Source organism: Syngnathus leptorhynchus, chromosome 14 (genome assembly GCF_054491065.1).
Source record: "Syngnathus leptorhynchus isolate UIUO chromosome 14, UIUO_Slep, whole genome shotgun sequence".
In the NCBI taxonomy this organism is placed as follows: domain Eukaryota; kingdom Metazoa; phylum Chordata; class Actinopteri; order Syngnathiformes; family Syngnathidae; genus Syngnathus; species Syngnathus leptorhynchus.
This window is the reverse complement of record NC_141208.1, coordinates 7679690-7706749: the sequence shown is the minus strand read 5'-3', so window position 1 is coordinate 7706749 and position 27060 is coordinate 7679690. Positions and strand designations below refer to the sequence as shown.

The following is a 27060-nucleotide window of genomic DNA, read 5'->3' as shown; positions in this document are numbered from 1 at the left end:
GTGCGGATTCGTTTCCACCTCCGGCCCTCCCTGTGTGGAGTTTGCATGTTCTCCCCGTGTCCGCGTGGGTTTTCTCCGGGCACTCCGGTTTCCTCCGACATCTCAAAAACATGCTTGGAAGGCTGATTGAAGACTCTAAATTGTCCCTAGGTATGAGTGCGAGTGCGGATGGTTGTTTGTCTCTGTGTGCCCTGCCATTGGCTGGCAACCGGTTCAGGGTGTCCCCCGCCTACTGCCCGATGACGGCTGGGATAGGCTCCAGCATACCCGCGACCCCCGTGGGAATAAAGCGGTTCGGATGATGGATGGATAAATATACACACTCGCACGCACGCACACAGACATTATATTTTTTTGGGTTTGATTCTCAGACACCAGAAAGTGGAGCAGCTGAGAAACGTGCGGCTGTGCAAAAAGCCACTCCCGCTCCGCGTTCTGTTGCCAATAAGAACAATTCCTCTGCTTCTACTGGGACCAAAACTGCTGGTAAATCAACGAGCACACACAAATACACACATTTAACAACAAAAAATAATTTGCGATGGAGTTGCTTCAGTCTCCATCTTGGTACCTAAGCTAAAAGTAACCTATAGTAGACTGAAACCTCTGAGGTAATGTCATGCGTTCTGGGATAGGTTCCAGCTCATCCACAACATAAATAAAGATAAGCGGTATAGTGCACAATATTCCCAGTGGTTCCTATTTCTAGTCCCTGTATAACACTTATTTACTGCTTCTTTTTTTACAGCGAATAAGAATGACAAGACTGAGAACAAATCAGCAGAAGTCAAGAAAACCAAACCTACAGGTGAGAAACTTAACGCATATGAATGAAATTCATAAAGTCAGAAATATTGGACAGTGTTTTTCTTCAATTACATTGATGTAAGTACTTTTTAGGGTTGTGCATGATCAGGTTTCAAATGTTACACCATTTTACTCTGACATGACATTAAATTGATTCAAACATCATTTGAGAGATCTTTTTTTTTTTTTTTTGTCTCTGTAGCTCGTCCACGTCCAGCCTCCACCACCTCTCCAACGACTCCAGCAAACACAACCAACAGTGAAACCGCTCCCACCCAACGACGCCGGGTCATCACCAAGCCTCCTGTTCCCAAGCAAACCGCTCTGGAAAAGAAGCCAACGGTGCCCCGTGCTCCTCGAACTCTCCGCCCCATCAATGCGCCCACACCAGACTTGAAGAACGTGCGTTCCAAGATCGGGTCCACCGACAACATTAAGTACCAGCCTGGTGGAGGAAAGGTAGGACCACCAAAGGAGCTAAATGTTATCTTTGCTAATCATGCCGCAATGATTTCTTCACTAATTGCTCATCATAGGGCTCACTACACATGGGTCCAAGGTTAAATTTAGAATTCTGAATTTTTTTGGGATAAGGGATAAAACTTTGTTACTGTGAACTTACATACGAAAACTTTATAACTTGGGCATCTTCAAATATAATCCGTGAAGCATTATTTTAATTTATAGACTCTGTTACAACGCAGTGATTTCTAACAATTAAACCCAAAATGGGGAAAAAATACAAGATCCCATTCTTATGTTGTTGATTTCATTATTATTTTCGTATTTAATGTTTTAATTAGTCCATATTCTGTAAGCCTGTTTGCTTACAACATAAAACATCCAAAGTCCATGAGCAATATTTACGTATGCCATTCTGTTTGTTATTTGTACTGTTCCAACCACCAAGTTGCAATTTACGGCCTCACACCTTCTGTGACACTTCCACATTATTTCTGTTCATGCATGCTGTATTTCCTGTGACAATGTGTATGTCCTTATATTGGGGCAATTGGCTTGTTTTTCAATCAGCATTTTTTTTTCTGAATATTTTTCAATCAGCATTTTTTTCCAAGTTACATGAACGTAACAAAACAAACTTTTTCGACGTTGACACTAGTATTAGAAAATACAAAACAAATGTACTGTAGCTCTTCCATTTGGTGCCCTGTAAGGGAAAAAATAGAGGAGGAATTGATGCTGCTGGCTCGTTGGAAGGGAAAGGCAAAATACCTGTAAGGTGGGATGGTGTGCAAATTTGCATAAACTCCTTTGTGCAAATCAAAAAAATTTTTTCCTCCTATCCTCCTAACCAAATGCAGCACAAGTCCTGTTTTTTTGAAAAGAGCAAGAGGTGGAGAGCGGGCGCATTGCAGATGCAGTGCAGCAGGAGGTCAAGGTGAAAACATGGTCAAAGACAAGCAGAGGTCGAACCGACAAGCAAGCATGACGTAAGGCGGGAATCGTATAGGTCGGGGCAGGCGGTGTTTGGGTATAGTCGGTCAGTCAGAAAAAAAAAAAACGCCGACTATGAGAGCAAGACAGGTAGCTGAACTGACAAGGAATGATGGGACTAATCTGCGCATGAGTGGGACATTGTCATTGCTTTAGCCGGTGCTCTGATCAAATTCACCGATCAGCAGTTCACCCTGTGCCAGGACTTAGCCATGGATTGAATTTCTACCACAAAATTACCAGTCTGACAGGCATATGTCCAAGTCTCCCAAAAAAAAAAAAAAAGTCTTGTGTTTTCTCGTGTTTTCTTCTTGCTCTTTTAGTGCTCTTTAATAAGTTCACTTCTTTTTCTTTCACGCCTCTCTTCTTTTGATCAACCTTGGTGACAGCTGTAGAACATACTCGCTCCAGCACATCACATCCCTGCATTGTAATTTCTTAGCACTGGCTCACTACGTCTTTAATGATGCTGATATTTGTTTGTACATTATGAAGCCTCATGCACAGTGTCGCTTTCAACAAATGCTCTCTGATTTTGTTACCTTTTTTCATCTTCACTAACAAGCTATGTGACCCAATTTGGGTTTTGATATGGAATATTTGGCTTGCCCCAGGTCGGCCTGTGAATTGCGAAAATCTGCATCTGACACCCAATGAAATGCATTGGCAAAATAAAACCCAAAGTATTCTACAAAAAAAACACAGATTAACCTCCATTATACTTTTTCTGCAATGAAACAGGGCTTACTGCACCTCCCCCTAAAAGAAAAACCCAAAACAATATTTACAAAAATGTAAAAATCTGCAAATTGTTGCGCGTGTTCAGGAATCTACTGTAGTAGAGGAAACATGCCCAAGTGGCCTTTTTGGTTGCCCATCCTTGCTCTAGATTTAGAACTGAAGAAACCTTTTTCAAGATGAACTGTCTTGAACAACCAAGAAAAAACTTGTTGCCTTTATTACATTTTTGAGAAATATGGTGGAGGTTAACTATGGGCATGAATGACCAAACAGACTCCTTCTATGACGACTATGTAACTTCCAAAATAAATAATTGGATGGATTTTGAAATGTATAGTTCTTGCTCTGCTTACATTTCAGCCAAATGCTACAAAACTGCTAGGACCATGTTTCATAATGAAGCTAATAATCCTATCCAGTAAGAATTTGTGAGAGTTATTGACCAGGAGGTGGGTGTCTCCCCAGGTTTCTTCCACACAGAACAACAAGACAACAGACCCATCCAATCCTCCCAAGGCCAGAGTGAGTCGCCGCCACCTGCATATTCACTTCTACACACCAATATTTAATTTCTTCTCTAATTTGCATTGACCACATAGTGTCTCCTATGGTCAATGAAAGACACAGTAAAATTGAGGAAGGCGTAGAAAAAGAAAGTAATTAAAACCTCTAATATAAAAAACAATGATGGGCATTTATTTGTACTCATTGGTATGGTAAGGAAATTGTTTTTCTCAGATATATCTTGTGAAGGGTTGCAGTCGAATGATTTAAGAATTTTTCTTTGAATGTTCAAAACTCCCTTTTCCCCTCATTTTAATCATGCAGGGTTTTGCAATTTAGTGGATATCGGTAAATATTAGTCATCAGGATTAGCCTGAAGTGAAATAATGTTTTTGCTCTACAGGCAACATAAATCTTTTTTTTTTTTCATTTACAATACTATACAATATAAAAAAAAAATAATAGTGGTATGAGACAACATCAGTCCCGAATACATGACAGATATGAAGCAAACCGAGTTGCACGATTTGTAAATTGCATTTTCATCAGGCTGAAAAAAGAAACAGTTTCTTGCAAAAAGTAATTTCCCTATTTATAAGTCAAGACTACTTCTGGAATTAGCTCAAAGATCATCTCCGCTGTGCTGTGGCTCCTGCGTATATGCAGTATTTAGCATAAGAATTCATGGATTAAGAAGTATTAAAACTCCACACTTTCATTTCAGTTTCCTGTTCATTCCCATTACGATCAGACGTCTTAGTTCCGAAAGTGTTCTGCATACATTCTTCTTGAAACATTTCCATCAAACCCACTTTATCCATATTTCATTCCGCTGTGTGCCGGTTTATACTGCTTTTTGCTTGAATAAGAACAACTGGACTTTTAAGAGGGTAAAGTTGGCAGGCATTTTCCAGTTTTACTGACATCTAACTATAATAAATAGGAAGTACATACTGTATATACGTACTCTGGATCCCCATTGAATTGTCAAACCGTCGTCTTTTTCAGTCATCACTGAAGAATACATGATGTAGCTCAATTCCATACTCCAGTCATCATCAACTGGTGGCCCGCCGACCAAATCCGCCAAACCATTCAATCCGGCCCGTGACTGGATTTTATCATTATGAGGAACAAAGAAAACATTTGTTTAAAAATAGCCAAAATTTGATTTTTATGTAATCTTCTTTTGACGGTCACCCCAAGGTGACTGTCTGGTAAAATTCCGGCCCTCTGACAAATATAGTTGGTGATCCCTGCCATAATTAAAACATTTTATTTAGGTACCATGAATATCGTAATGCACAGAAACAATATAGATCCCAATATTTGTGCTCTGATAAGCATAACTGTGAGGCCACGCCCCTCGCATTGAGCCATTTATCTAATCTTGTTTTTAAAAATGTGTTTTTTTTTTATCTTCCCCACTCACTCATAGTGATCTGTGTTGGCAATAAATTGGGTTGATCCTGTCACCATGTAATTTTGAAGTATGGCTGGTTAAGTATTTCATTGTTTATGAGTGGCCCCTATAACTATAGATAGATAGCAAATATACAAGAGAACCTGCCCAGAAGTGCAATATAAGCAGATGAAATGGACATGGCGGAAGATTGTACTGGAAATTTACGACTATTCAGCTCTATCAAATATTACTTAGGGATGTTGGAGTAGCTGAGTGAGATGTTCATTTAATTCCCACAATTGAGCCAGCAGCAAAGCATCAGGAATTATGTATGTGTGTGTGTGTGTGTGTGTGTGGGCAGCATTCTTGTTAATACTGTTAAGTTTTGATTTTGATTGAAGAAAAAAAAACACTCACACAGATACAAGCTAAAATTTCAGACAAAACATCGATCAAGTATTTTGAAATGATAGGAACCTTGTGTTTTTATAGTCTCTTAATGCATTTAAATAAAACATTTGATAAGGGCTGAATGAATTAAAAGATTAAATACATATTATGTCTGACAGTTGTGGGGTACTGCTTTTTGAAAGTGAGTCCACTTATTTTATGCGTTCTCTTCTTGTCATCACGTTTTGTGTCTTTCTTTTGGAATATTTTACTCGAAAAATAAAAGTCAAAGAAAAAACAGAACACACAATTGTGAACACTGATGGGCTCAGTTAGGCTGAAGTTGCTGATGTCTATGAGGTTGCTGGTATGCTGATGAGGTTACATCACGCATGATGAGGCCTTGACCTGACCACTGTGGTGCAAATCAACATTCTCTTGTCTGTAATCCATGTTTAATCAAACATCCTGGTCGTTGTTGCTCAAACTTGGTGACAGTTCAACAACATTTAGTCTGAACGGCATGCTTAGCCAAAACTCACCCTGAATGTTTTGTGCAGTACAGTATTGTGTTGCATGTGCTCTGTCTCACCTGTCCTTTGCTGGCTTTATCTTATGCTGTCAATGGAAGCGCTTTGTTATTAAGTCAGTATCCTCATCTGTTTCACATTCAGCATTCATTTTTGGAACTGGAATGAATTTCTTTTTTTGAAAAAAAAAAAAAAAAAAGTACAGCCTTATGCATTAGCTCCATTTAGCTGATGTTTCAAACACTGAGCTAATTTAAGAGGAAGCATTTGAGTTGAATGACAGAAACACTTCCATAACAGTGCAAGTTTTCTGTGAACTTAAAGCTGCCAGCTGATCTTTCTCTTTTCTGCTGCTCTCATCTCTCTTTTGCTTTCTATTTCTGTCTGTAACACCTCCATCTGATACCTATCCTTTTCTTGCTTGCCTATGTGTCTCCCTGACTGTCTTTAGGTTCAGATAGTGCACAAAAAGTTGGACTTCAGCCATGTCACGTCTCGCTGTGGCTCCAAGGACAATATCAAACATGTCCCTGGAGGTGGCAATGTAAGTAAAGCTGCTGCTGCTGCTGATGAGAGTAGACTGGTTTGGCATGAGACTTCAATATCAGGTTCTTAAGCAAATTCCAAATTTGTGATGTATCAAGAATCTCTTGTTATTCTGTAGCAGCCATGAAAAGCCTACATTGCTTTCTGCAAGAGAAAAAAAAAATATATAACAGCAGTTTTGGGTATGCAAAGCTATCATATAGACCTGACTGGGCTGTATTTACACTTATGGGACTGATCTTTATCTTAGTAAGCGCCACACTGCTGTTTAAAATCCCCCCCCCCTGCCACTCTTAAAGGTACGTTTTGTGTCTTTGCTTTTTCTGTGCGTGGTGATGAATGTGAAAAGTTTAGCATTCATTATATTTAGAGTTAATATGTGCCTTAACTCTACTGCATGTCAAAACGCATGATCTGTGCTTTCACAACTACTTTACAAACAATCTTAACAACCAATCTCTAATTACTTTGGGCTGAACTTGAATGAACTGGATCTTAAAGGAATTTAAAATTTCTGACCCCTTTTTAATTGTTTGCTTTTTGATACAGTAATTCTGAAGGAATTGTTTGATGAGTTTTAATGGAAGAACTTGATAGTGCTGATCACAGGCGAGGTGGGGGAGACCCATATTTGGTTTAATTTGCAGTTATCATACTTTCTTCCTTTTTGTATACATTATTTAATTTTCCATTTTGATCTTATCTAATTTGCCATTTGGTCTTACTTCTAAGTGTACTTCCCCAAAAGAAGGAAGAATTGGAATTCAGCTTCCATATAACATGCACATGATCATTTATTTGAATATACTAGGTTCATGTCAACTTCTTTATACCACTGCCATACAGCATCAAGTATATTATAGTATTTATTCATCAATGTAATATACAGTGGTTTCATTGGATATAAATTCTGAAGTACATAAATTATATGATTGGCAATAATTAGCTTATCAAAACGAACCTCAAAGAATTCAGGATGATTGTGGTTTCTCCACATACCCAAAAAAGAGATCCCTTTATCCTTTCAATAAATGTGCCAGATATGGAACATGGCCGATTCGTCAGTGTGGGCATTTGCTAGGACAGAATATTCATTTTTGAAATCTCTGCTTCTTAGGTGCAGATCCTGAACAAGAAGGTTGACGTGAGCAAGGTCACATCCAAATGTGGCTCCAAGGACAACATCAAGCACAAGCCAGGTTGTCGCTCGTGTGTGTGTGTGCGTGAGTGCGTGCTTGTTTTTCCTTTTAGAATGGTTTCATATTAACACATTTACTGCAGGTGGTGGAGATGTCAAGATTGAGTCTCATAAACTGAACATCAAGGCAAAATCCAAGATTGGCTCACTGGACAACGTGGGACAAGGAAATGGACATACGAATGGACACAAGGTGAGTTGCTATTATGATAAATTCTTTCATATTGAACGTTTTCAATTTTGGCTCAGGAGTTCCTGTATGGAGTTTGAATCACACACACATTCCAATTTTTTTTAGGTTCTTCGAAAATTAAATTGGGCCCAGCAATTGTTCAGTGTGCTCTCGCCAAAGGTCAAGGGACAGGCTCTATTTTATAGTATAGAGTCGAGAATAGATGGATGAATGTATATGATGCGTCTGCTGACTCATTGTGCTCTTTCCAGTCATCACCACTAGATGGAGTAGTGCCACAATGACTAGCCCACTAATAAATTGGATGTGTGCTTTTGTCCTTGCTTACCATGCATGTATGTCTATAAACGGTAACAGGAGGAGAGAGCAGAGGAAAAAACACCCTCACCCCCAAACAGCACTCCAAGTGTAGGACCGGCAGGTGTTGCCAAGGCAACGACAGCACCGGGAGGTGTTGCAAAGGAAAATGGGGTTAAGGAGCCCATGCCTACTCCTTTTGGAGGAGATGGATTGAGGGACCCCCTGAGTATTGACAGGCGCATTGCTGAGAAAAGTAGGTGTAAACACACATTACTAGAATAAATAGTAATTATAGTCATTACTTTGAACACCTCATCGGTATTCTGCTGTTAATTTTGCTCACTTAGTATGGTGTAAGGGTTTGAAAAATGTAATTTCTAATTGTCAATGCTCAAATGTTTAATGACGCTGCTATGTCACTTACTGACTCACAAACACAAAACACAATATATAAAAAAAACGTAACAATTATAAAGTAGTTAGCAATATATTTCAAAACAAAACAAAACAGTGAACTGAGCATTAGAAATTTAATCTGGCTTCCTCCCTTTCACAGATTGAATCTCAGCGCCAGAGTTTTAGTGGGGCAGGCACCGCGCTTGCCGGCTGACCAACCAACCTTCCATGGTGACTTCCCTTTGGCCCCGCCCTCCATCCCCCCCTCCCGCAGCACCAAACTGAACGTCCGCCTGCCAGGGGATTGACCTTTAGCTCTCCGCACCATAGAGAAGAGCACTTATTGTCTGTAAAACTTCCGTCTCATCGTACTCCTCATGAGCACTGTCATTGAGGACGTAAAATGCAAAACTAAAATCCCATCACTGTAGACCTCAACGCTCCGTAGAAATATTTTTAGTTGGCCTTTTTTTTTTTTTTTTCCATGAAGTAACTTCACCTACTTTAGTAACTTACTCACCAATCCATTAATCCTCCAACTAGTAGCAACTTCACCTCTATTGATAATCCAGCTCCACGCTTTCCTAACCATCGGAAGCTTACTCATGAATTCAGCTGGATAGCAACTAATTCCCTGTCTGCTTTAAATGGGCACAGTCAACCTTTTAACCAGCACTTAATGGTTTGTAAATCTATGGTAACTACAGCGCTGCACTGTGTGTCATTGTAGGTAACTAGAGCTTGCTTAGCATTGTCTCTATTGAAACCCTTATACTGTATCTGCAGTTACACATTGGTATCAGTGTCACTGTTAGTAAGAGAGAGTGAAACAACAGTTGATGATAGATTGAGACGATTTTGGAAGGGAAAATGATATCCGTCAGAATTAGTGTCTATTTAATTGCTGTGTTTCCTTGAATTATTTGCATTTCATTTGTATTGAACTTCAGTTGAAATTCATTGCTGCTGCACATTTTAAAATTACATTGCATATAAATTGCGACATGAAAAATATGAATATTCAGTAGGCTGGATGTGATTATTGTCTGCTGATAGACGAGCCTTACTGTAGATTGCTTTGTTTGTGTTAGGTGAATGTATCAGCACTACTAAACTGTTGGATCATGTACATTTGCATCCTACTGACAAAAAGTCTCTGCAACACTTGGACTTTCTGATCACATGGTTTTAGCACAAGACCTGTGGGACATGGCAGGAATGTTTAGTTTAGTTCAGGTTCATACATTTGGAGGCCAGGGGGGAGTCTAAATCTAGTGAATTAGATAAAACTCTATTAAAGGCAAAGCTAATGTGTTATAGCATATTTCGATCTCAATGTGATGTGATCTATTAGGCCCGTCGCAGCGAGCGCCGTGGTAGAAACCAAACGAACTGTCTGGCACTGTCCAGGGTTCTGTAATTCATTTTCAAACCTTTACAAAATGATTTGCTAAATTTACATTTAAGGGGACCCGCCAAGTCGTACCAATACACCGCTCACAGTATATCTATTGTGTTTTACAATAATACTAAACAATATTAATAATTTAATTTATACCTGTGGTTAGAAAACAAAGCATGGTTGCCAAAATGCACAAGTGAAGTAAATAAATGAGGCAATCAATCACTACCAACGACCTCTCAAAATAGCCACCATCTTTTTTATTCTCACCCGTTTCCACCATGCAGTCATCATCTCTTCCTCGACAATCACGTCATGTTTTTGTAGTTCAATTATGAAATAATACAGTGTAGTGTATTATTACAGGGTTGCAGTTACGGTGGTCAATGGAATGGGAAGAGTCACCAACTGCATTTTTTTCACAATGGTCCACTTCAGTTTCGTTTGGCTGCTTTGCTCGCTGTGGATTGGGCCTAAAGAGATTCAACCTGTTAATTTTCTTTACGCTGTCTATGCACACACAAGAAGAAATACCCAATATCCAAACAAGTTGGGTTGTTGATTAAGACAATGCTAAACTAGACTGATTTAAAATTCTTATCATGTTTGTCATAGGCTTACCTCAAGCAGACATTCATTCATCAAATTCCACTTCCTGTCTCTCATTAGACGTCGATTAGAGCAATATAGTAATCCCGACTGCTGTCACAATTACATACCCAAGCAGACACATGTGCTGAATAGGTAGCCTTTAGCAAGATTACAAAAATCCTAATCTAAAGTGTCTTTTGGGTAGAATGTGTTCAAATAAATCCAAGTGAGGATTTATTGTGCTACTTTGGCATAACATGTTGATTAATTATTTTGGAAAATACTGATATCGAGAAATGAAATACTGATTAAGAGTGGAGGTCAAATTTGATTCTCTTGTTTTGTTATAGCCTGGATTTGTACTGTAAATACAAGAAAGATGTTAGTTTTTTTTTTTTTTTTTGCAGATGCTTTTTTTTAAACATTTTAATTTGTCATACTTTCCATCTTTGATAGTTTGTGTAGCACATCAAAACACATCAAAGATTATAATTATTATTATTGTTGTTTTATTACTCCTACTAAAAGAACTATTTAAAAAAAAAGCACCAAGAACTACAGTTAAGCCTCGATTTTACGTGCTTCGATTCTACACTACATTCTGTCTAACGCGGTTTGAGTATCGACCTCATTTTTTTCGTCGTAATTTTAATGGACAATATTGTAGAGAATGCACAACAAAAACTACATGGTCAATTATATCCTATTTATTTTCACCCAGAACAATGATGTTATTCCTCAAATGCAAACGCGTGTGTCTTAGTACGTATTTCCCTACTGCAATTTCCCCATACTATCGTATATATGGCTCTGATTTTTTTTCCTTCCAAGGCTTTCTAAACAACGCTCTTTTGGGGTTAACGCCATTCACAAATTCTGGACCCCAAAGGCTACGTAGAATCGAGGCTTAGCTGTATTTGACTGAACTAGACTGCAAATTAATCCCATCAATGCAACTCTACTCTGGCATTGATAAAGTATTGTAGTTGTGGCACACTCAGTAATATTAGAGGACTTTTTTTTAATGATGTTTGAAATGAATTATTTAAATAATTAATCATTTAAGTAATTAATTAACTAATCGATGTACTAATTTATTTAACTTATTGATTGATTGATGAATTAATTAGTTAATTAATTATCCTATGTGGTTTTGTCTCAGTAGGGTTATTGTATAACATTCAACGAATGAACCCAAAATATGATGGAGCATTATTTTTGTTAAACTTAAAGAGTTGGCTCCATGAACAACATTTCAGCTTTTTACACTGTGATGTACCAATTTTACAGACAGAATGTTTTGTGTGATATAGGTTCAGCCCACCATCAACTCGGCAAAAGGCCTTTAGACCATGAATTTCCAATCTACTGGCCTGCACTTAAACAGTGAAGGTTTAGTGAGGTGTTTGTGGCCGTTGATGTCAGATGTGTGAAGTGTTGCCGTTTCATCCACCTTTTAGAGTGCCGCTTAGCCTCTGGAACACTGATAGTCTGGCTCTGAAACCGTAAGGCTGTTTCAGAAAGCTGATCTGTCTCTCATGCTATTTATATGTGTGTGTCCTGCACATAAATGCTATTCAAATTATATTCATTATGTACAGCTCCCCTCTTGTGCACTTTCAACACAGTCTTGTTCATTTCTTGAGGTACTAAACTTTGTTTTACAGTACTACGTATATATGGGTATAGTCGGCTACTGTGCATCTATGTTTTGGGGAATCTATTAGTCTGGATTGTTAAAATTGATCAAAATAAGAAGAAAATCTAGACAATAAAAGAATAATCGGATTTGATATTGTTCTGCACCCTCCAAATCATATTCATAAGATGCCTAAGTAAAATATGTGGATCATGCGTGAAATTAAATTGTGCATTCCACTGTCATTCTGTGCAAAGGAATAACAGCACTTTGATAAGAATAGTAAGTTGTTCACATGTATGACAATATGAACTCGTAATAGTAGTAAAGACAACCTGTATGTGACCATGGCTTTGAGTTGTATCTTGGATAAACCATCATTCTAGTCAGTTTGTGGATTCTGGTGAAGCGTTGGTCATTGGTGTTGTGCTACTGGCTATAACGACATTTATAACAACATTTCAAAGCTGAGCTAAAGTGTGCCCTCACCTAAACTCTACTCTTCAGCATAACGTATGCTTTGTAATTTTCATCTAATGGTGATTCTAAAGGCCCATCTGGAATGAGCTATTCAAGTATGTGGCCTAATGTTTTATTTCCAAATCTCTGATTTTCATTATAAGCATCCAGTAGTGTGATGTAAAATACTTGTGGGTGGTAGTGGTGATAGCAGCAGGAGAAGTGTTCATGCTGACTTTATTAAAAAAACAAAACGAGGTACAAATGGCACTTTGACAGTGTCGATTGCTACCCCCCCCCCCCCTTTCCTATCTTCTCGATCGTAGCAGCAATCAACTATGAATTGTCTGAGAAAAAAGTCTGGAGTAATTTGTATTTCAGCACCCTGGAGTGATGCATTAAGCGACACACAACATTTTTTTAGGCTCAAAAAGGCTCACTCCTAAAACGGTGGAAAAGACCTAAAAAGTGGGAGCTTTACAAGTCTGCAGTTTAGGGGTACAAGTTTTTGGCTCGCTCCACAAACTGGCAAAACACAGCCAAATTTAACACATATGCTTTTGTGCTGCACCAGTAGCAAAGAACAACTGTAGCAAGGTTTTGAAGAAGTCACATTTTAAAGAGAATAATATTGATTGTGCTTTTGGAATCAAAAGTAATCATGTGTGGGGAATCTAGGTAAAGTTGCAGATCTATGACTTGCACTGTAGGTAATAATAATTAGATCATATCCACCCATAAGTGTTTGTGTCCAATTATCACTGGAATTCTGCATTTCCTTCTAGGATTTCACTATCCCCTGTATATAGATAGAACCACCTTTTTATCACTCCTGATATAATAATAATAATTAAAAAAAAATCATACTTCACAGGGTGTTGTGGATGTTGACTGGTGAACATTTGTGTTCCTAAACCTGTTACAGCTTCTAATGGTATTATTATTAAATTAACAGTGCAAGAAAGAAAAACATACTTTTTCTTTATGGAGAGAGTCCCAATTCGTAGACTCTGATTTCAAGAATGTCTTCAAATATATCAAAGATTTAATTCATTTATGAGGTCTGTTCCTGTTATGCTCTGGAAGATAGCTGATCAATGAAATTCAGTGATTCTTTAAAAGGACAGCAAATGTGGTGTCTCGGCTTGGAAATGTCCACGGACATTTTGGAACCTCAAGATATTTCGTATGTATCCGTTGAAAACGGATGTCTACTTTTGGCAGTATTTGGTACAGGAGAGTAGGACACACTGGGCAGCCCTTTCTTCCACAGTTTTTTGAATTATCTTTTAAAGTATTACTCCTTATTGATATAAATCCTTACATACCAATCAACACAATTTGGCAAATGTTGGCTGGTATTTCCAAAACATAAAAATATTGGGCTATTTAGGACTATCAAATGATATCTTCTCAAGTACAAATCCATTTGTAAACAAGAAAAAATAAAACTGGGTCAATTTATTGTATACCTTTTTGTATACACATAAGTACAGTTTTCTTGCGCAATTATGAACTGCACATTCAGTGCACACGTGTGTGTGCAACATTCACATTTATACATTATCACAAGGAACTGCTTTTCAGTGTTGTTGAATAGGCCCACTGTAGTGTGTGCAATTATTGTGATGGGCACAACACCAGAGCAAAAGCATACGGAAGACAAGAAAGTAACTGCTGATTGTTAGACATCCATCTTTTTTTTTAGCTAGAGCTCATCTTCCCCTCCAATTCTGAATATTTGGTATGAAAGAGATGTTCTTTGTGATTGTCAACCAGTGATGTGAATATTCATCAAGAAATAAAAAGATGAAGAAAAGAGCAGACGTCAACACCGTTGTTATTTCTTTGCCACCCTGTATTGTGAAATCACAAAGCATTCATCTTCCAAACCGCTTATCCTACACTATAATGCAATATTTAATATGCATTTGCAACTCAACCTAATTTTAGATATCATTTTATAAGATTGTGACGTGATATTAAGGATTAGGTCATTTGAAGGGGGAGTTTGGGGGAGAAAAAAAAAACACTCCTCCTATTTATTATGACCTGACCGACAATAAATACCAAACTTGGAATTCTGAAAACTCATCCCTTTCCGGCTCCATATCAAGCCTATAATTTGATTTATTTAAATTATTCAAAAACGTGTCGCAACCATGACATGTATAACCAGTATTTATCAGTGATTGCCCATCATTTAGTAACAATCGCCATCACACTGCACAGTGTGTCGTAGAATACGCCAAACAGCCACTGCCCAGTGAAGCGTGGTGAGTGACATTTATAAATCATTTTTTGAATGTTTGACATCTCCGTTTTCTGAACTCCATTACTTATCCTTAAATCTCTGCCCGGCATCAAGGATGAGGATGAACTGTAAGCCTCTCATTAAATGTGCCATTCTCAGCTGTCCACTGTCCTTGTATCCTTGTGCAATCTCATGCATGCATGTGCACAAAGGCAAGGAGTGAGACACTCTATGTGTCTTGAAATCTGTCAGACGAAGCCGCTATTATTAGAATGCTTATTTCCAAATGTCACTTGAGGAGGTGTTGAGTATTGGACCTTCCCTCCATATGTCCTTTTCTTGGCTTGTCCTTTATATCAGCGTCCATTCAGACAATGAGGTGGGATCTTAAACACTCAGAAGGACTCTTCTGCTGATGGAAAGTGCTATGAGCATGGAGAAAAACGGAGAAACAACATCAAGGTAAGACATATATAACATTGCACCAAAATAATTCAGGATATAAAGAAGTTCTTTTTCCACATTTATCTTGTGACATCTCTAATATTTATATTGAGATCACAAATCTAATTCAATGCATTTTAATATTAACGTACTCTTTCGAATGTCGATTGCGAGAAAACACTAAATGTACAAGAATAATTTCAAGTCTATTATTCTTTTTAAAACATATGGCTAGATTTGATTTAAGTCATTAATGACAAGAGCTGGATTATAATTAAGATTTCTGAGATTCCGATGATCTCTGTGCAGTTTATGTTGTTGTAGTGTCTTATTAGAGATGATTGGACCTGTTACATATAAGCTATTCATACCTTTTAATTGTGTCTTGTTTTCATTTTTGTCTATTTGAAATAGTAAATCACAACACTGACCAAAATGTATATCTCTTTCTTACAACCTTTAAGACTTTGTGTACTTTGTGTGTGTGTGTGTGTGTGTGTGTGTGTGTGTGTGTGTGTGTGTGTGTGTGTGTGTGTGCGCATATGAGAAAGATCATGTGCATGGCCACGACTCAGTGGGATATCTTACAGCCACCGGCGGCTTTAAGCAGATGTATTTTTTGCAGCTCATTGAAATCATTGCAATTATTATGTTGGTAGAATTGGAAATAAAAAGGCAAAGGATGGTGTGAGATGCAGATTACTTTATTCTACTGATTAACACACTCCTGGAATCACCAACAGTCAGGCCACAGGTAACTCCGGGGCAAAACGATGATCCGGGAGCTTCATTCTTCATTCTGTCCTTTCTTCAATTACAGAAAAAAAAAAAAGACTATGTGAGTCTGACAATTTTCTCAGAGTTGAAATTTGTGAGGTAAATTTTGTCCATCATATTGTCTAAGTTGTTTTATTTAGACATTTCATTTGGTCAAGAATGATCTGTATTATGTTATACTGTACGCTCTGTAACTGTATAAAATTGTTTTACCATGATAGTCAAACACCAAACAATTGCTTAATGATGATGAACATAGAATTATCCCAATTAATTCTCGATTTTCGTGAAATTTCGGCAGAAATTGAATGTGCAACAAAATCATCCATATCCACTTTGGCAACAACTAGTAGCTATAAAAAATATTTAGTTTTATTCACAATATTCTCCATAGCCGGATTCTAAAAATATTTGCAAGATGTATTTATTATATTTAACACATGAACAAAACATCACAAACTGACCTTTGGGCCAACATCCCGACTCTTGGCTCGCAACTTGTTGACCTGAGACTCAGCAATGTCAGCTCTCTCCTCTGCTTCATCAAGCTCGTGCTGAATCTTACGGAACTTGATCATGTTGCTGTTGGCTTGCTCCTCCTATACACACAATATTAGAATTATTTTCACATGGGAAGATTTCACAAAAGTATATTATGAGTGCTTACAGCCTCCTCAGCATTCCTCTTGTATGATTTCACTTTCAACTGGAGTTTATCCACTAGGTCTTGCAGACGGGCTAGATTCTTACGATCCTCTTCTGTCTGAAATAAAAATAAATATAATAATAAATACATCAAACAAAAATATTAAAATTTTAATTTGTGTTATTTTTGTAACTAATTTAATCTTACTTGGTAGGTTAGCTCCTTGATGCGTCTCTCATACTTCCGCACACCCTTGACTGCATCGCTGGACTTTCTTTGTTCAATTTCCACTTCACTTTCCAGGTCTTTAATCTGTTTGGAGGAAAACATGAATTTTTTTTTTTTTTATTTGGAATCTTAGATAGGATCTTTTTTATCCACCGTGTATTTCTGATGTGGTCAGCATTTTATGGTTGCATGATTTAGTAGCACTCACCCGGGCCTCGAGCTTCTGTATTTGCTTCCTCCCTCCTTTCATAGCAATTTGTTCAGCTTCGTCCAAACGGTGCTGCAGGTCTTTGATGGTTTGCTCCATGTTCTTCTTCATACGCTCCAGGTGAGCACTAGTGTCCTGCTCTTTCTTCAGCTCTTCCGCCATCATGGCTGCATCAGTGATGGCCTTCTTGGCCTTCTCCTCAGCATTTCTGCACTCCTGAATTGCATCTTCAACCTCACTCTGAAGTTGGGATGTGTCAGCTTCCAGTTTCTTCTTCTGGTTTAGCAGGCTGGTGTTCTGAATAAATCGGGGAGAAATACACATCGGCTCACCAAACTTTAACTGAGATCAAGTTACTATTTGCATGAATGCATTTTTACCTGTGAGTGCAGTAGCTGCACCCTCTCGCTGACTTCCAACAATTCTTGCTCAGCAAGTTTGCGACTTCTCTCAGCTTGCTCCAGTGCAGCCCTCAGTTCCTCCAGCTCAGCCTGCATCAGGTTGTTCCGTCTCTCCACAATGGCGATGTTCTCTTTAAGATCATCATTGGCACGAAGAGACTCATCAAGTTGGATTTGGGAATCCTTGAAAATGGAAACCCAAATGTTAAAGTCTGTTTTTGAAGGGGAGTCAGGAGGGCTTGTTCTTCAGTCAGTTCAAACCTTCAGATGCGCATGAACAGATTTGAGTTGCTTCTGAGCCTCGGCTGCCTGCCGGTTGGCTTGACTTAGTTGGATCTCCATTTCATTGAGGTCTCCCTCCATCTTCTTCTTCAAACGAAGGGCCTCGTTCCTGCTTCGGGTCTCAGCCTCAAGGGCGCTCTGAAGGTTGTCAACGACCCTCTGTTGGTTTCTCTTTGCTTGCTCCAGCTCTTCATCTTTTTCAGCCAGCTTGCGCTCAATTTCAGCCTTCACTTGACTGAACTCAAGCTGGGCTCTGAGAATCTTTCCTTCCTCATGCTCCAATGTGGCCTATAAAGATCAAATATTGTGGTGTTGCTGCACCTGCTTAAACTATTCATGATGAATTGATTTATTTTTATTTTTTTTTACACAACCTACCTCAGCTTCTTCCAGAGCAGTTTGAATGTCTGACTTCTCCTGTTCCAACTGCTTTCGAATCTTCTCGAGCTCATGGATGCTCTTTCCACCCTCACTGATTTGTTCAGTGAGGTCAGATATTTCCTCTGCATTCATATAAAATCCATTGTAAATTCAAGTGATATTGATTTTTATGGAATATTGGAATGAATGATTGCTAACTGACCTTGTAGGTTCTTATTTTCTCGCTTCATAGTCTCAAGGTGCTCGAGAGATTCTTCGTAGGAATTCTTGAGTTTGAAAAGCTCTGTGCTTAAAGTCCTTGCCTCCTTTTGAGAGCTTTCCAACTCTGTTTGAGACTCCTCATATTTCTGCTTCCACTCTGCCAAGATCTGAAAGGCAGTCCATATTTTTTTTAATATTTTGAATTGTGTTCCTAGAATAAAATAAAATCACGGTCATTGGCAGTCCGTATGAAATTAGTTCAACCTTATCAAAGTTTCTTTGCTTCTTGTCCAGAGCAGCAGCAGCAGCATTTGATCTCTCCACATCCACCATGAGATCTTCTATTTCATTCTGCAGTCTGTGTTTGGTTTTCTCCAGAGAGGAACATTTAGCATTGACTGCTTCCACAGCTTCCTCTGCATCCTGCAGACGTTGAGCTAGCTTCTTCCTGCATTTAGTTTACTGTGAAACTCTCTGTGTCACTGTTAGATATACAGTTGTGGCGTTAACTCACTTAGCATCTTCCAATTCTTCAGTCCTCTGGATGGCATCAGTTTCATACTTGGTCCTCCACTGAGCCACCTCAGCATTGCTCTTGGACATACCACGCTGCAATTCAGCCTTGGCCTCTTGTTCTTCCTCATACTGCTCTCTGAGCAGGTCGCAGTCGTGGCGAGAAGACTGCACAGCATGGGCTAATGCGTTCTTGGCCTAAAATGAAATACGTACAGTTGGCTATGCCTCACGTTGTAATGTATATTATTATTCTCATCACAAAGCTACCTTGACTTCCTCTTCCAGTTGTCTTTTAAGGTCTTCAATTTGTTGAGTGTAGGACTGCTTTCCTCTGGTGAGTTGTGACACCAAGGAATCCTTCTCCTCAAGTTGCCTTGAAAGTTCACCTAATTTTCACAGAGCAATGATATGTGTTTTTGTTAGGACATTTGAAAATGATAGAAAATGAATTCAACAAACGATACCATTTTCAGTTTGAAGTTTGGCTTTGTGCATGGTGAAGTCATTGATGGTACGCTGTCCCTCTTCTGCTTTTGTTTTATATTCACTCATCTGGTCTTCCAGAGACCGGCACATTTTCTCCAAATGACTCTGAAAACAACCGATTAAAGAGAAAGGCAATGAAATAGGTGATTCAAAGTGAGCAAAACAACAAGTACTAACCTGTCATATTAATTACAGTACCTTAGACTTTACAATGTGTTCCATATTGGAGACGACATCATCCAGTTCCAGTCTGAGTTCACTCTTCTCCTTCTCCAGTTTCTGCTTGACTCTCTGCAGGTTGTCAATCTGCTCCCCCAAGTCAGCCACACTGTCAGCTTGTTTCTTTCTCAGAGTGGCCGCAGTGGCTTCATGCTGCAGCGTGGCCTCTTCCAGATCTCGGCGAAGCTTCTGGAACTCAGCCTCTCTCTTCTTGTTCATCTCAATCTGGGCAGATGTTGCTCCACCGGCCTCCTCGAGCCTCTCACTGATCTCCTCCAACTCTCTGGCCAAGTCTGCTCTCTGCTTTTCCACCTTGGCTCGAGCAGCTCGCTCTGCCTCGAGCTCTTCCTCCAGCTCTTCGATGCGGGCCTATTACGCATGAGAAGTTGTGTGCAAAACCGTACAAGAATGTCTGAGCACAGGACCCAGAATATGATTGTGTTCTTCAGCAGACAACAAATTTTAATTAATACAAAAGGCCCATTGTCAATCGGCAGCAATCCAGTCAAAACTGACCCTTGGTCTTTTTGGCTCTCAAAACTAAGTTCCGTTAGCTTGCTATAAATTGTGGTCCTTTCGATGACATATTTATGTATTTGAATATATAAATATATTTTTAATAGAATTATTATATTACCTGCAACTCCTTCAATTTTTTCTGGAGCTGTGTACTCATGGCTTCCTCATCCTCAATTTTGCACAAAAGCTGATTAATTTCAAAATCTTTCCTGTGAGTGGACATAAATATATTTCAGTCACAAAATTAAAATACAATTGTGTGTTTTTTTTAAACCTGGAACCTCTTACTTTTTCAGTCGCTCTTCAAGTTGTTGCTTGTCATTTTCCAAGTCCATAAGACTCTCTTGAGCTAATTTTAAGTCCCCTTCAAGCTTTCGCTTTGCCCTTTCAAGGTCCATTCGCACTTTCTTCTCTTGCTCCAGGGATCCTTCCAGCTGTTGGCAAGTATTCACAATTAGTTTGATTAGTTAGCACTGATTATTGATTTATATTTCATGTTGAATCTCACATCATCCACTTGCTGCTCTAGTTTTGACTTGGCCTTTGTAAGAGTGTTGACTTTGTCTTCTTCACTCTGAAGGTCATCCAGTGTTTGCTGATGAGCTTCTTGCAAGGCTTTCTTCTCTTTAGTCAGCTTGGCGATAATTTCATCCAAAGCAGCCATTTCCTCAGTCAAGTTCTTTACCTATTCATAGAAATATATTTTCAGTTCATACATGATCGTCTTCAGGACACGGAATATCTGGATTGTACCTTGTTCTCAGTGGCATGTTTCTCCTTTTCCACCTTAGCAAGGGTTAATTCTAAGTCATCAATGTCTTTCTTTAGCTCAGAGCACTCATCCTCCAATTTACGTTTCTTTGATGTTAGTTCAGCATTCATCTCCTCCTCATCTTCCAGTCGTTCGGTTAACTCTTTGGTTTTTGCTTCCATCTGGATTTTGCTTTTAATCAATCCCTCACATCTTTCCTCAGCATCACAAAGGTTATCTTGCTCCTGTTATCAAGAAATACACATAATGATGAGTTGGCAGGCTTGTTTTGGTCTTAAAATGATTGGTATTTCTTATGGTAGACATACAGCCTGAACTTGAAGCTGTAAGTCATTTTTCTCTTGGAGAAGAGTGACCATTTTTTCTTCCAGTTCCTTTTTCCGGGCTTCTGATTTTGCATAAGCCTCTTTTAGTTTGGTAAACTCTTCCTTCATATTGGCCATTTCCTTCTCAGTCTCTGCCGACTTAAGGAGAGGTTTAATCTTGAAGAACATTTTCATCCAGGGCCAATTCTTCACCCCCATGAAGGCACGGATGTTCCACTGGATCACAAGTAATGCATCTCTGTTGACAACAGTCATTGATTTTATGTTAGAACTTTGTACAGTACATCCAAATCCATTTATTCAGATTGACTGCCTTTCACTACAAAATAATTAATTCAATTCTTATTGTATATTATATGAAGGCTACTTGCAAAATGTCCAATATTTCAACCATGGCCACATTTAAGACAAAATAATTACAACTTATAATGTTAGTTGTTTTTCAATAGATATTCTTCTTATTTTGTTGGTGATTTGCAAAGTATATATTTTTAGGAAAAATTGGAAAGAAATATTGTGTACAACGGTGGTTGAATAATTTTGACTACAACCGTAAATCCAATTTAGTGTATTCAGTAAGCCGAGGATGCCCGTTTTAGGACCTGGCCTTGCATAAATTATGGCTTTCATACAGTATTTGCCAAGGTGTACCTACATTTTTTTCATCATGAAATATAAATCTTTACAGTGTTTGGCTTTGTTACCTTCGTTCAACAATCTTCTGGAACTCAATTCTAGCAAGAAGACCCCTTGACCGAGCTTGGATGCCAGTGATAATCAGTGCTAATCGGTCATCTCGCATCTCTTCAAGCTGACCCAGCAGTCCTGCTTTGAAGAACACCTGTTGGAGTGCATTATTTATTATTGGCAACAATTATATAAAAATAATATTCTCTTATATAAAGTAAAAGTTGCAGACCTTGGTGTGTCCAAGCCTGTACTGACTGTGGTCAATATCCAAAGACCCTAACAGTTTCTCTGCAGCCTTCTTGTTGTCAATGAACTGCCCTTCCGGAATTGCATTGGGGTTCAGAATACGGTATCTTTGTGGGAATGGAACATTTTTCATTTGAAATTATCTCGTTGATTCATGTGCTTTGAATGGACAATTCACTCAGATGCATACCTCTGTTTGAAATCTCCATAGAGGATCCTGTTGGGGAAGCCCTTCCTACAGATTCGGATGCCTTCCAGCACACCGTTACAGCGCAGCTGGTGCATCACCAGAGGGTTCTCCATGGCTCCAGGAGTCTTGGTCTCATTGGGGATGATGCAGCGTACAAAGTGGGGGTGAGTAGACCTCAGGTTGGTCATCAGCTTGTTTAGATTCTCCTGCAAGGTTTCATCAATTTGATTCATGTGAATTCTATAAACCATTTTTTTAGATGTGGAGGTGCTTTGACGTATTGGGTTTTTGTGAAAGAGTGTATAATATATATCTCTGTAGTGTCCTTAAGTGCCACAAACTTAAATTGTTGGTTTATCATGATGATAATAATGATTATGCATACAGCTTGGATAAATGCTCCCTGATTTTACCTGTGATAATTTGTCGATTTGTCAATGAGAGTAATCAAGAATTAAAAGCATTGTGTGTTGCTGCTTTCTTTAATGTTGCTATGTAATCAGTGAGCCTTTCATAGTTGTGACTATTTAAAAAAAAAAAGGGAAATGTCTTACCCTATGTAAAGCAGACACCGTCTGGAACGAGGAACCTTTCTTCTTGGCACCTTTTCCCTTGCCAGAATCTAAATGAACAAAACTGAATTGTAAAACATATTGCGCTGGAAGCAATCACATTCAAGGTTTGTATTTCTGAAACACCTTATTCACAAATACAATTTTTGTAAAGGTCAACATACCAGAATCAGCTCCTGCATACCCAGCAAAAAGAATGGATAATAGTTTGAGGTTAGATTTCTGGAAAAGTCCAACAACAGTCTCATTTAGGGGGTCCTTGTTCTTTACAAGCCAGTTGTTGATATTGTAATCAACGGTGCCAGCGTAGTGGACAAGGGAAAAATGAGCCTCTGGTCTCCCTTTGACGACTCTGGGCTTCTGGAAGTTGTTGGATTTTCCTAGATGGTTGTCGTAGAGCTTAGCTTTAAACGTGGTGTCACTGGCTTTGGGGAACATACACTCCTCTTCAAGGATGGACATGATACCCATGGGCTAAGGAAAACAAAATAGACGTTGAGTAGAATCTACATTGCGCAACCATATTTTAATAACACGTTACTCACCTTCTCAATCAAGTCAATACAGGCTTGTAAGTCCATACCGAAATCTATAAAGATCCATTCAATACCCTCCTTCTTGTACTCTTCCTGCTCCAGCACAAACATGTGATGGTTGAAAAACTGTTGCAGTTTTTCATTGGTAAAGTTGATACAAAGCTGCTCGAAGGTGTTGAACTGTAAATGAAAGTTAAAAGCTTTTCTCATTTTCAACTTATGCACAGTAAATCTAAAAGAGATCTGAAATCTGATTTTACTCCATGATTAATTAACCACAGCTCACATCAAAGATCTCAAATCCAGCGATATCCAAAACACCAATGAAGTATTGACGAGGCTGCTTGGTGTCCAGCGATTGGTTGATACGGACCACCATCCACAGAAACATCTTCTCATACACTGACTTGGCCAGTGCACCAATAGCATAGTAAACCTAGAAAATAATTGATACATTTCTAGTACGTATTTCAATTTTTTCCTCAAAAGATTCCTCACCAATACATACCTGAGCAACACTTTGTCCTTTGGTGACCCACTCATTTCCTACTTTAACTCTCGGATGAAGGAGACCTTTGATGAGGTCAGCAGAGTTCAGGCCCATCAGATAAGCAACTTTGTCAGCAACTGTAGGGAGAATATTTTCATACCGCCTGTATTTATTGAACATCTTTTTTTTTCTTTATTTCTGTTGTTTCTGTTATTGCTTTGATATCCGGGGGAAGCTCGAAGAGGTTACACAAGTGCATGGTAAAGACCAAGATAAATATTTTTTCCCCACATAAACCGGACCCTTCACTAGATGTAATACCTCTTGGAGAAGCTTGACTGAGTTTGACCATAACACCATGCCGGTAAAAAAAAATTTAAAATATATTTGTTAAAGAAAAGTGGGCAAATATTAGCTTACCTTCAGTACCGTCCGCTTCTGCCTGCTCTTCTCGCTGCTTCTGTTTAAACTTCATGTTACCGTAGTGCATAATGGCACCTGTTAGCTTATAAATACTGTTCTTCTCTTCTTGAGTGAAGCCAAGCACGTCAAAGGCCTCCTGAAAATTAAAAATTAAAAGATGAAACAATCAAAACATTGATTAAACTTTTGGATTTCAATGTATACTGTTTTTTTTCCCCCTCACATCAGTTGCCATAAGCTCCTCAGAGTCATTGATGGAGGCTACAGTTGTCTCTCCTTGGGAGATGAAGGCGTAGTCGTAGGGGTTGTTGGTGATCAGCAGCATTTCTAAAATTACGTTACACCGAATGTTTAAAATAGTTACTTCGAGCAAGTATTGATTTTGTCATAATCCCAGCTGGTAAAATATCATTTGCTTATGATTACTTACCAAGAAGTTCAGGTTTCACCTGAGACAAAATTTGGTAGAAAATATGATAGTCCCTTTCAGCTTTGAGCTGGTAGGTCACACGAGACTTTTCCAGAAGATCTGTTTAATATATACATATGGAATATTAATGTATGTTGTGGTTAAAAAACACAGTTTGGGCATTTGCTGTCACTATATTTTGAAACATTTAAACATAAAAATAGCAAAAAAAAAGTTAGCATTGTTGTGCAAAACAAGAAGGTCATTGCTTGCAGCTAAATAAAAATAATTTGAGAGATATTTGTATGTTCTTCCACTTTGTATGGTTTCCATGTACAATAAATTAGGTTAATTCAATAATTGTCTCAATTTTATGTACCGCATTTTCTGGACTATAAGGTGCCCCGGACTATAAAGCGCACCTTCAATGAATGGCCCATTTTAAAACTTTGTCCTTATATAAGGCGCACCGGACTATAAGGTGCACCATTAATGCATCATGTCAGATTTGTAATCCAAATCAAATCATTCTCCATTTTATCTTTTTTATTTCAACTTCAGATGCAACAAATTACTTTATAATCACAAAATAATGATCCATTGTCTTTTTGATTCATGATTCATAGTCTTCAGCGGGGCACTTATGATTGATTTCATGACACAATGCTTTGGGCCAGTTTAAATTTAGGAATTTGGTCCATATGTAAGGCTATAAGGCGCACTGTCGGCTTTTGAGAAAATTTTAGGTTTTTAGGTGAGCCTTATAGTCCGGAAAATACGGTACTTCTGTAGTTGAATTGTTCGCGTTACTGTTTGGCATGGGATTTCTTGTTACCCACCAAGTCAGCTGATGTCTGATCTCGCAACACTTGAAGATGTGTTTTGGAAAATGTATGTGGAAAGATAATGCTTCACTTACAGGTCTCAATATCAGCAGAAGCCAACTTTCCTCGATTGTCAAAATGAATTCTGATAAATTTTCCCTGAAATGCAAAGTGTTGAACAGTCATTTCAATAATATGGCATTTCTAAATTTGCCTCAATGAATGAACATACTCACAAATCTCGAAGAATTGTCATTTCTGATTGTCTTAGCATTACCGAAGGCCTCCAGAGCAGGGTTCGCCTGGATGATTTGATCCTCCAGGGTACCCTGAAGACAAAATTTGTGAGTTGCTGTCTTATGGACAAGGTGTGTGGGGAAATAAACATGGCTGTGATTATTTTAAATTTGGTGAAACCTAAAATTCAAACACCGCTCAGATCACATCGTTTGTAATTCAGTCACACTTTTCAGGAAAAATATGCAGTTATGTGTCACCTTTTTCTCAGCTGCTGCATCTTTCTTTCCAGTTGGAACCGCAGCAATGCTGGCAAAGTATTGTATTACTCTCTTGGTGTTGACAGTCTTTCCAGCACCGGATTCTCCACTGAGTTTAATCGTGACAGCATCAGTTTAGAACAAGACATCGAAACCTTATTAACTACTTAAGAAATGCAATATCTGTGACTTACGTGATAAGAATGGACTGGTTTTCCCTGTCTGTAAATCAAAAAGCTTCCTTTCATTCATGGCTTTTACATTTGTGGTTGAAATGTAGATTTTGTACCTGCCAGCATGTACTGGTAGGCGTTGTCAGAGATGGAGAAGATGTGAGGAGGAGCTTCACTCCTCTTCTTTCCTCTGTAGGCAACAACCACCTCTCGGTTGTAGACTGGCAGCGACTTGTAGGGGTTGACAGTCACACAGAACAGCCCGGAGTAGGTCTAACAAAAACAAAAACAAAAAACTTTTAAATTGCGTGACATCAAGAAATGACAGGAAAATGAATGTGATTATCTTACATAGATCATCCATGCCGCGTAACGCTCTTTGAGGTTAAACAACACAGCGGGCTCATGAAGGAATGTGAACATGGCCATGTCTTCAATTTTATCAAACTTTGGCGGGTTCTGAGGATGGACGTCAATCTCCTTCACTGTCACAGTCTGTAGAAATAAATAATGCACTCTTAAAATGAAAGCATGTAGTTTTTTTAGGGTTTCAACTAAAAAACTTTTAAAAATATACCTTTCCAAACTCAGTCTGAGCAGTAACTTTGTCACCATCTCGACTTGTAACAGATGCCTTGACGTACTCAACTTCAGGGTCTGGAACGAAGCATTCCTTCTTCATATCAAATTGTCGAGTTTGGGCTTCCAAACGCTCCTTGTCTGACTTTCGAAGAAAAGGGGCAGCTGGCCCAAACTCTGCCATTGCTGCATCACCCATTTTTCTCCTTTTTATT

At 38.6% G+C, this 27060-nt stretch overlaps 2 protein-coding genes across 2 annotated transcripts in view; one reads left to right on the top strand and one right to left on the bottom strand.

The window, feature by feature from the left end:
- Window positions 1-13128, top strand: part of LOC147046381 (uncharacterized) — a 43425-nt gene extending 30297 nt beyond the window's left edge. Inside the window, exons 12-20 of the mRNA XM_085930356.1 lie at window positions 372-486; window positions 749-808; window positions 1010-1266; window positions 3469-3525; window positions 6284-6376; window positions 7496-7577; window positions 7660-7769; window positions 8127-8322; window positions 8626-13128. Coding sequence (XP_085786482.1) covers window positions 372-486; window positions 749-808; window positions 1010-1266; window positions 3469-3525; window positions 6284-6376; window positions 7496-7577; window positions 7660-7769; window positions 8127-8322; window positions 8626-8630 — 975 coding nt within the window. The 3' untranslated portion in view covers window positions 8631-13128. The remainder of the gene's footprint in view (window positions 1-371; window positions 487-748; window positions 809-1009; window positions 1267-3468; window positions 3526-6283; window positions 6377-7495; window positions 7578-7659; window positions 7770-8126; window positions 8323-8625) is intronic.
- Window positions 13129-15942: 2814 nt separating this feature from the next.
- Window positions 15943-27060, bottom strand: LOC147046380 (myosin-7-like). The gene is made up of 37 exons (XM_085930387.1): window positions 26844-27060; window positions 26618-26761; window positions 26383-26539; window positions 26288-26315; window positions 26094-26202; window positions 25833-25925; window positions 25692-25755; window positions 24794-24892; window positions 24587-24690; window positions 24361-24499; window positions 23959-24077; window positions 23737-23886; window positions 23460-23630; window positions 23079-23388; window positions 22897-22964; window positions 22343-22548; window positions 22136-22259; window positions 21921-22057; window positions 21199-21454; window positions 20872-21114; window positions 20627-20803; window positions 20407-20552; window positions 20237-20327; window positions 19579-19968; window positions 19359-19485; window positions 19162-19280; window positions 18893-19089; window positions 18643-18826; window positions 18380-18545; window positions 18175-18299; window positions 17776-18084; window positions 17494-17697; window positions 17114-17410; window positions 16885-16989; window positions 16699-16794; window positions 16496-16630; window positions 15943-16062 (listed from the first exon to the last, which is right to left on the bottom strand). The coding sequence occupies exons 1-37, from the start codon at window positions 27042-27044 to the stop codon at window positions 16042-16044; spliced, it is 5811 nt and encodes a 1936-aa protein (XP_085786513.1). The 5' UTR covers window positions 27045-27060; the 3' UTR covers window positions 15943-16041.

Excerpts from the sequence above, each read along its gene's own strand:
- LOC147046380 (XM_085930387.1), bottom strand. The coding sequence starts at position 27,044 with ATGGGTGATGCAGCAATGGCAGAGTTTGGGCCAGCTGCCCCTTTTCTT. Across the intron at positions 21,115-21,198 it reads TACAGCTTCAAGTTCAGGCT|GAGCAAGATAACCTTTGTGA; the intron begins GTATGTCTACCA and ends TCTTGATAACAG. Across the intron at positions 19,090-19,161 it reads AACTGGAAGAGGAAGTCAAG|GCCAAGAACGCATTAGCCCA; the intron begins GTAGCTTTGTGA and ends ATTTCATTTTAG.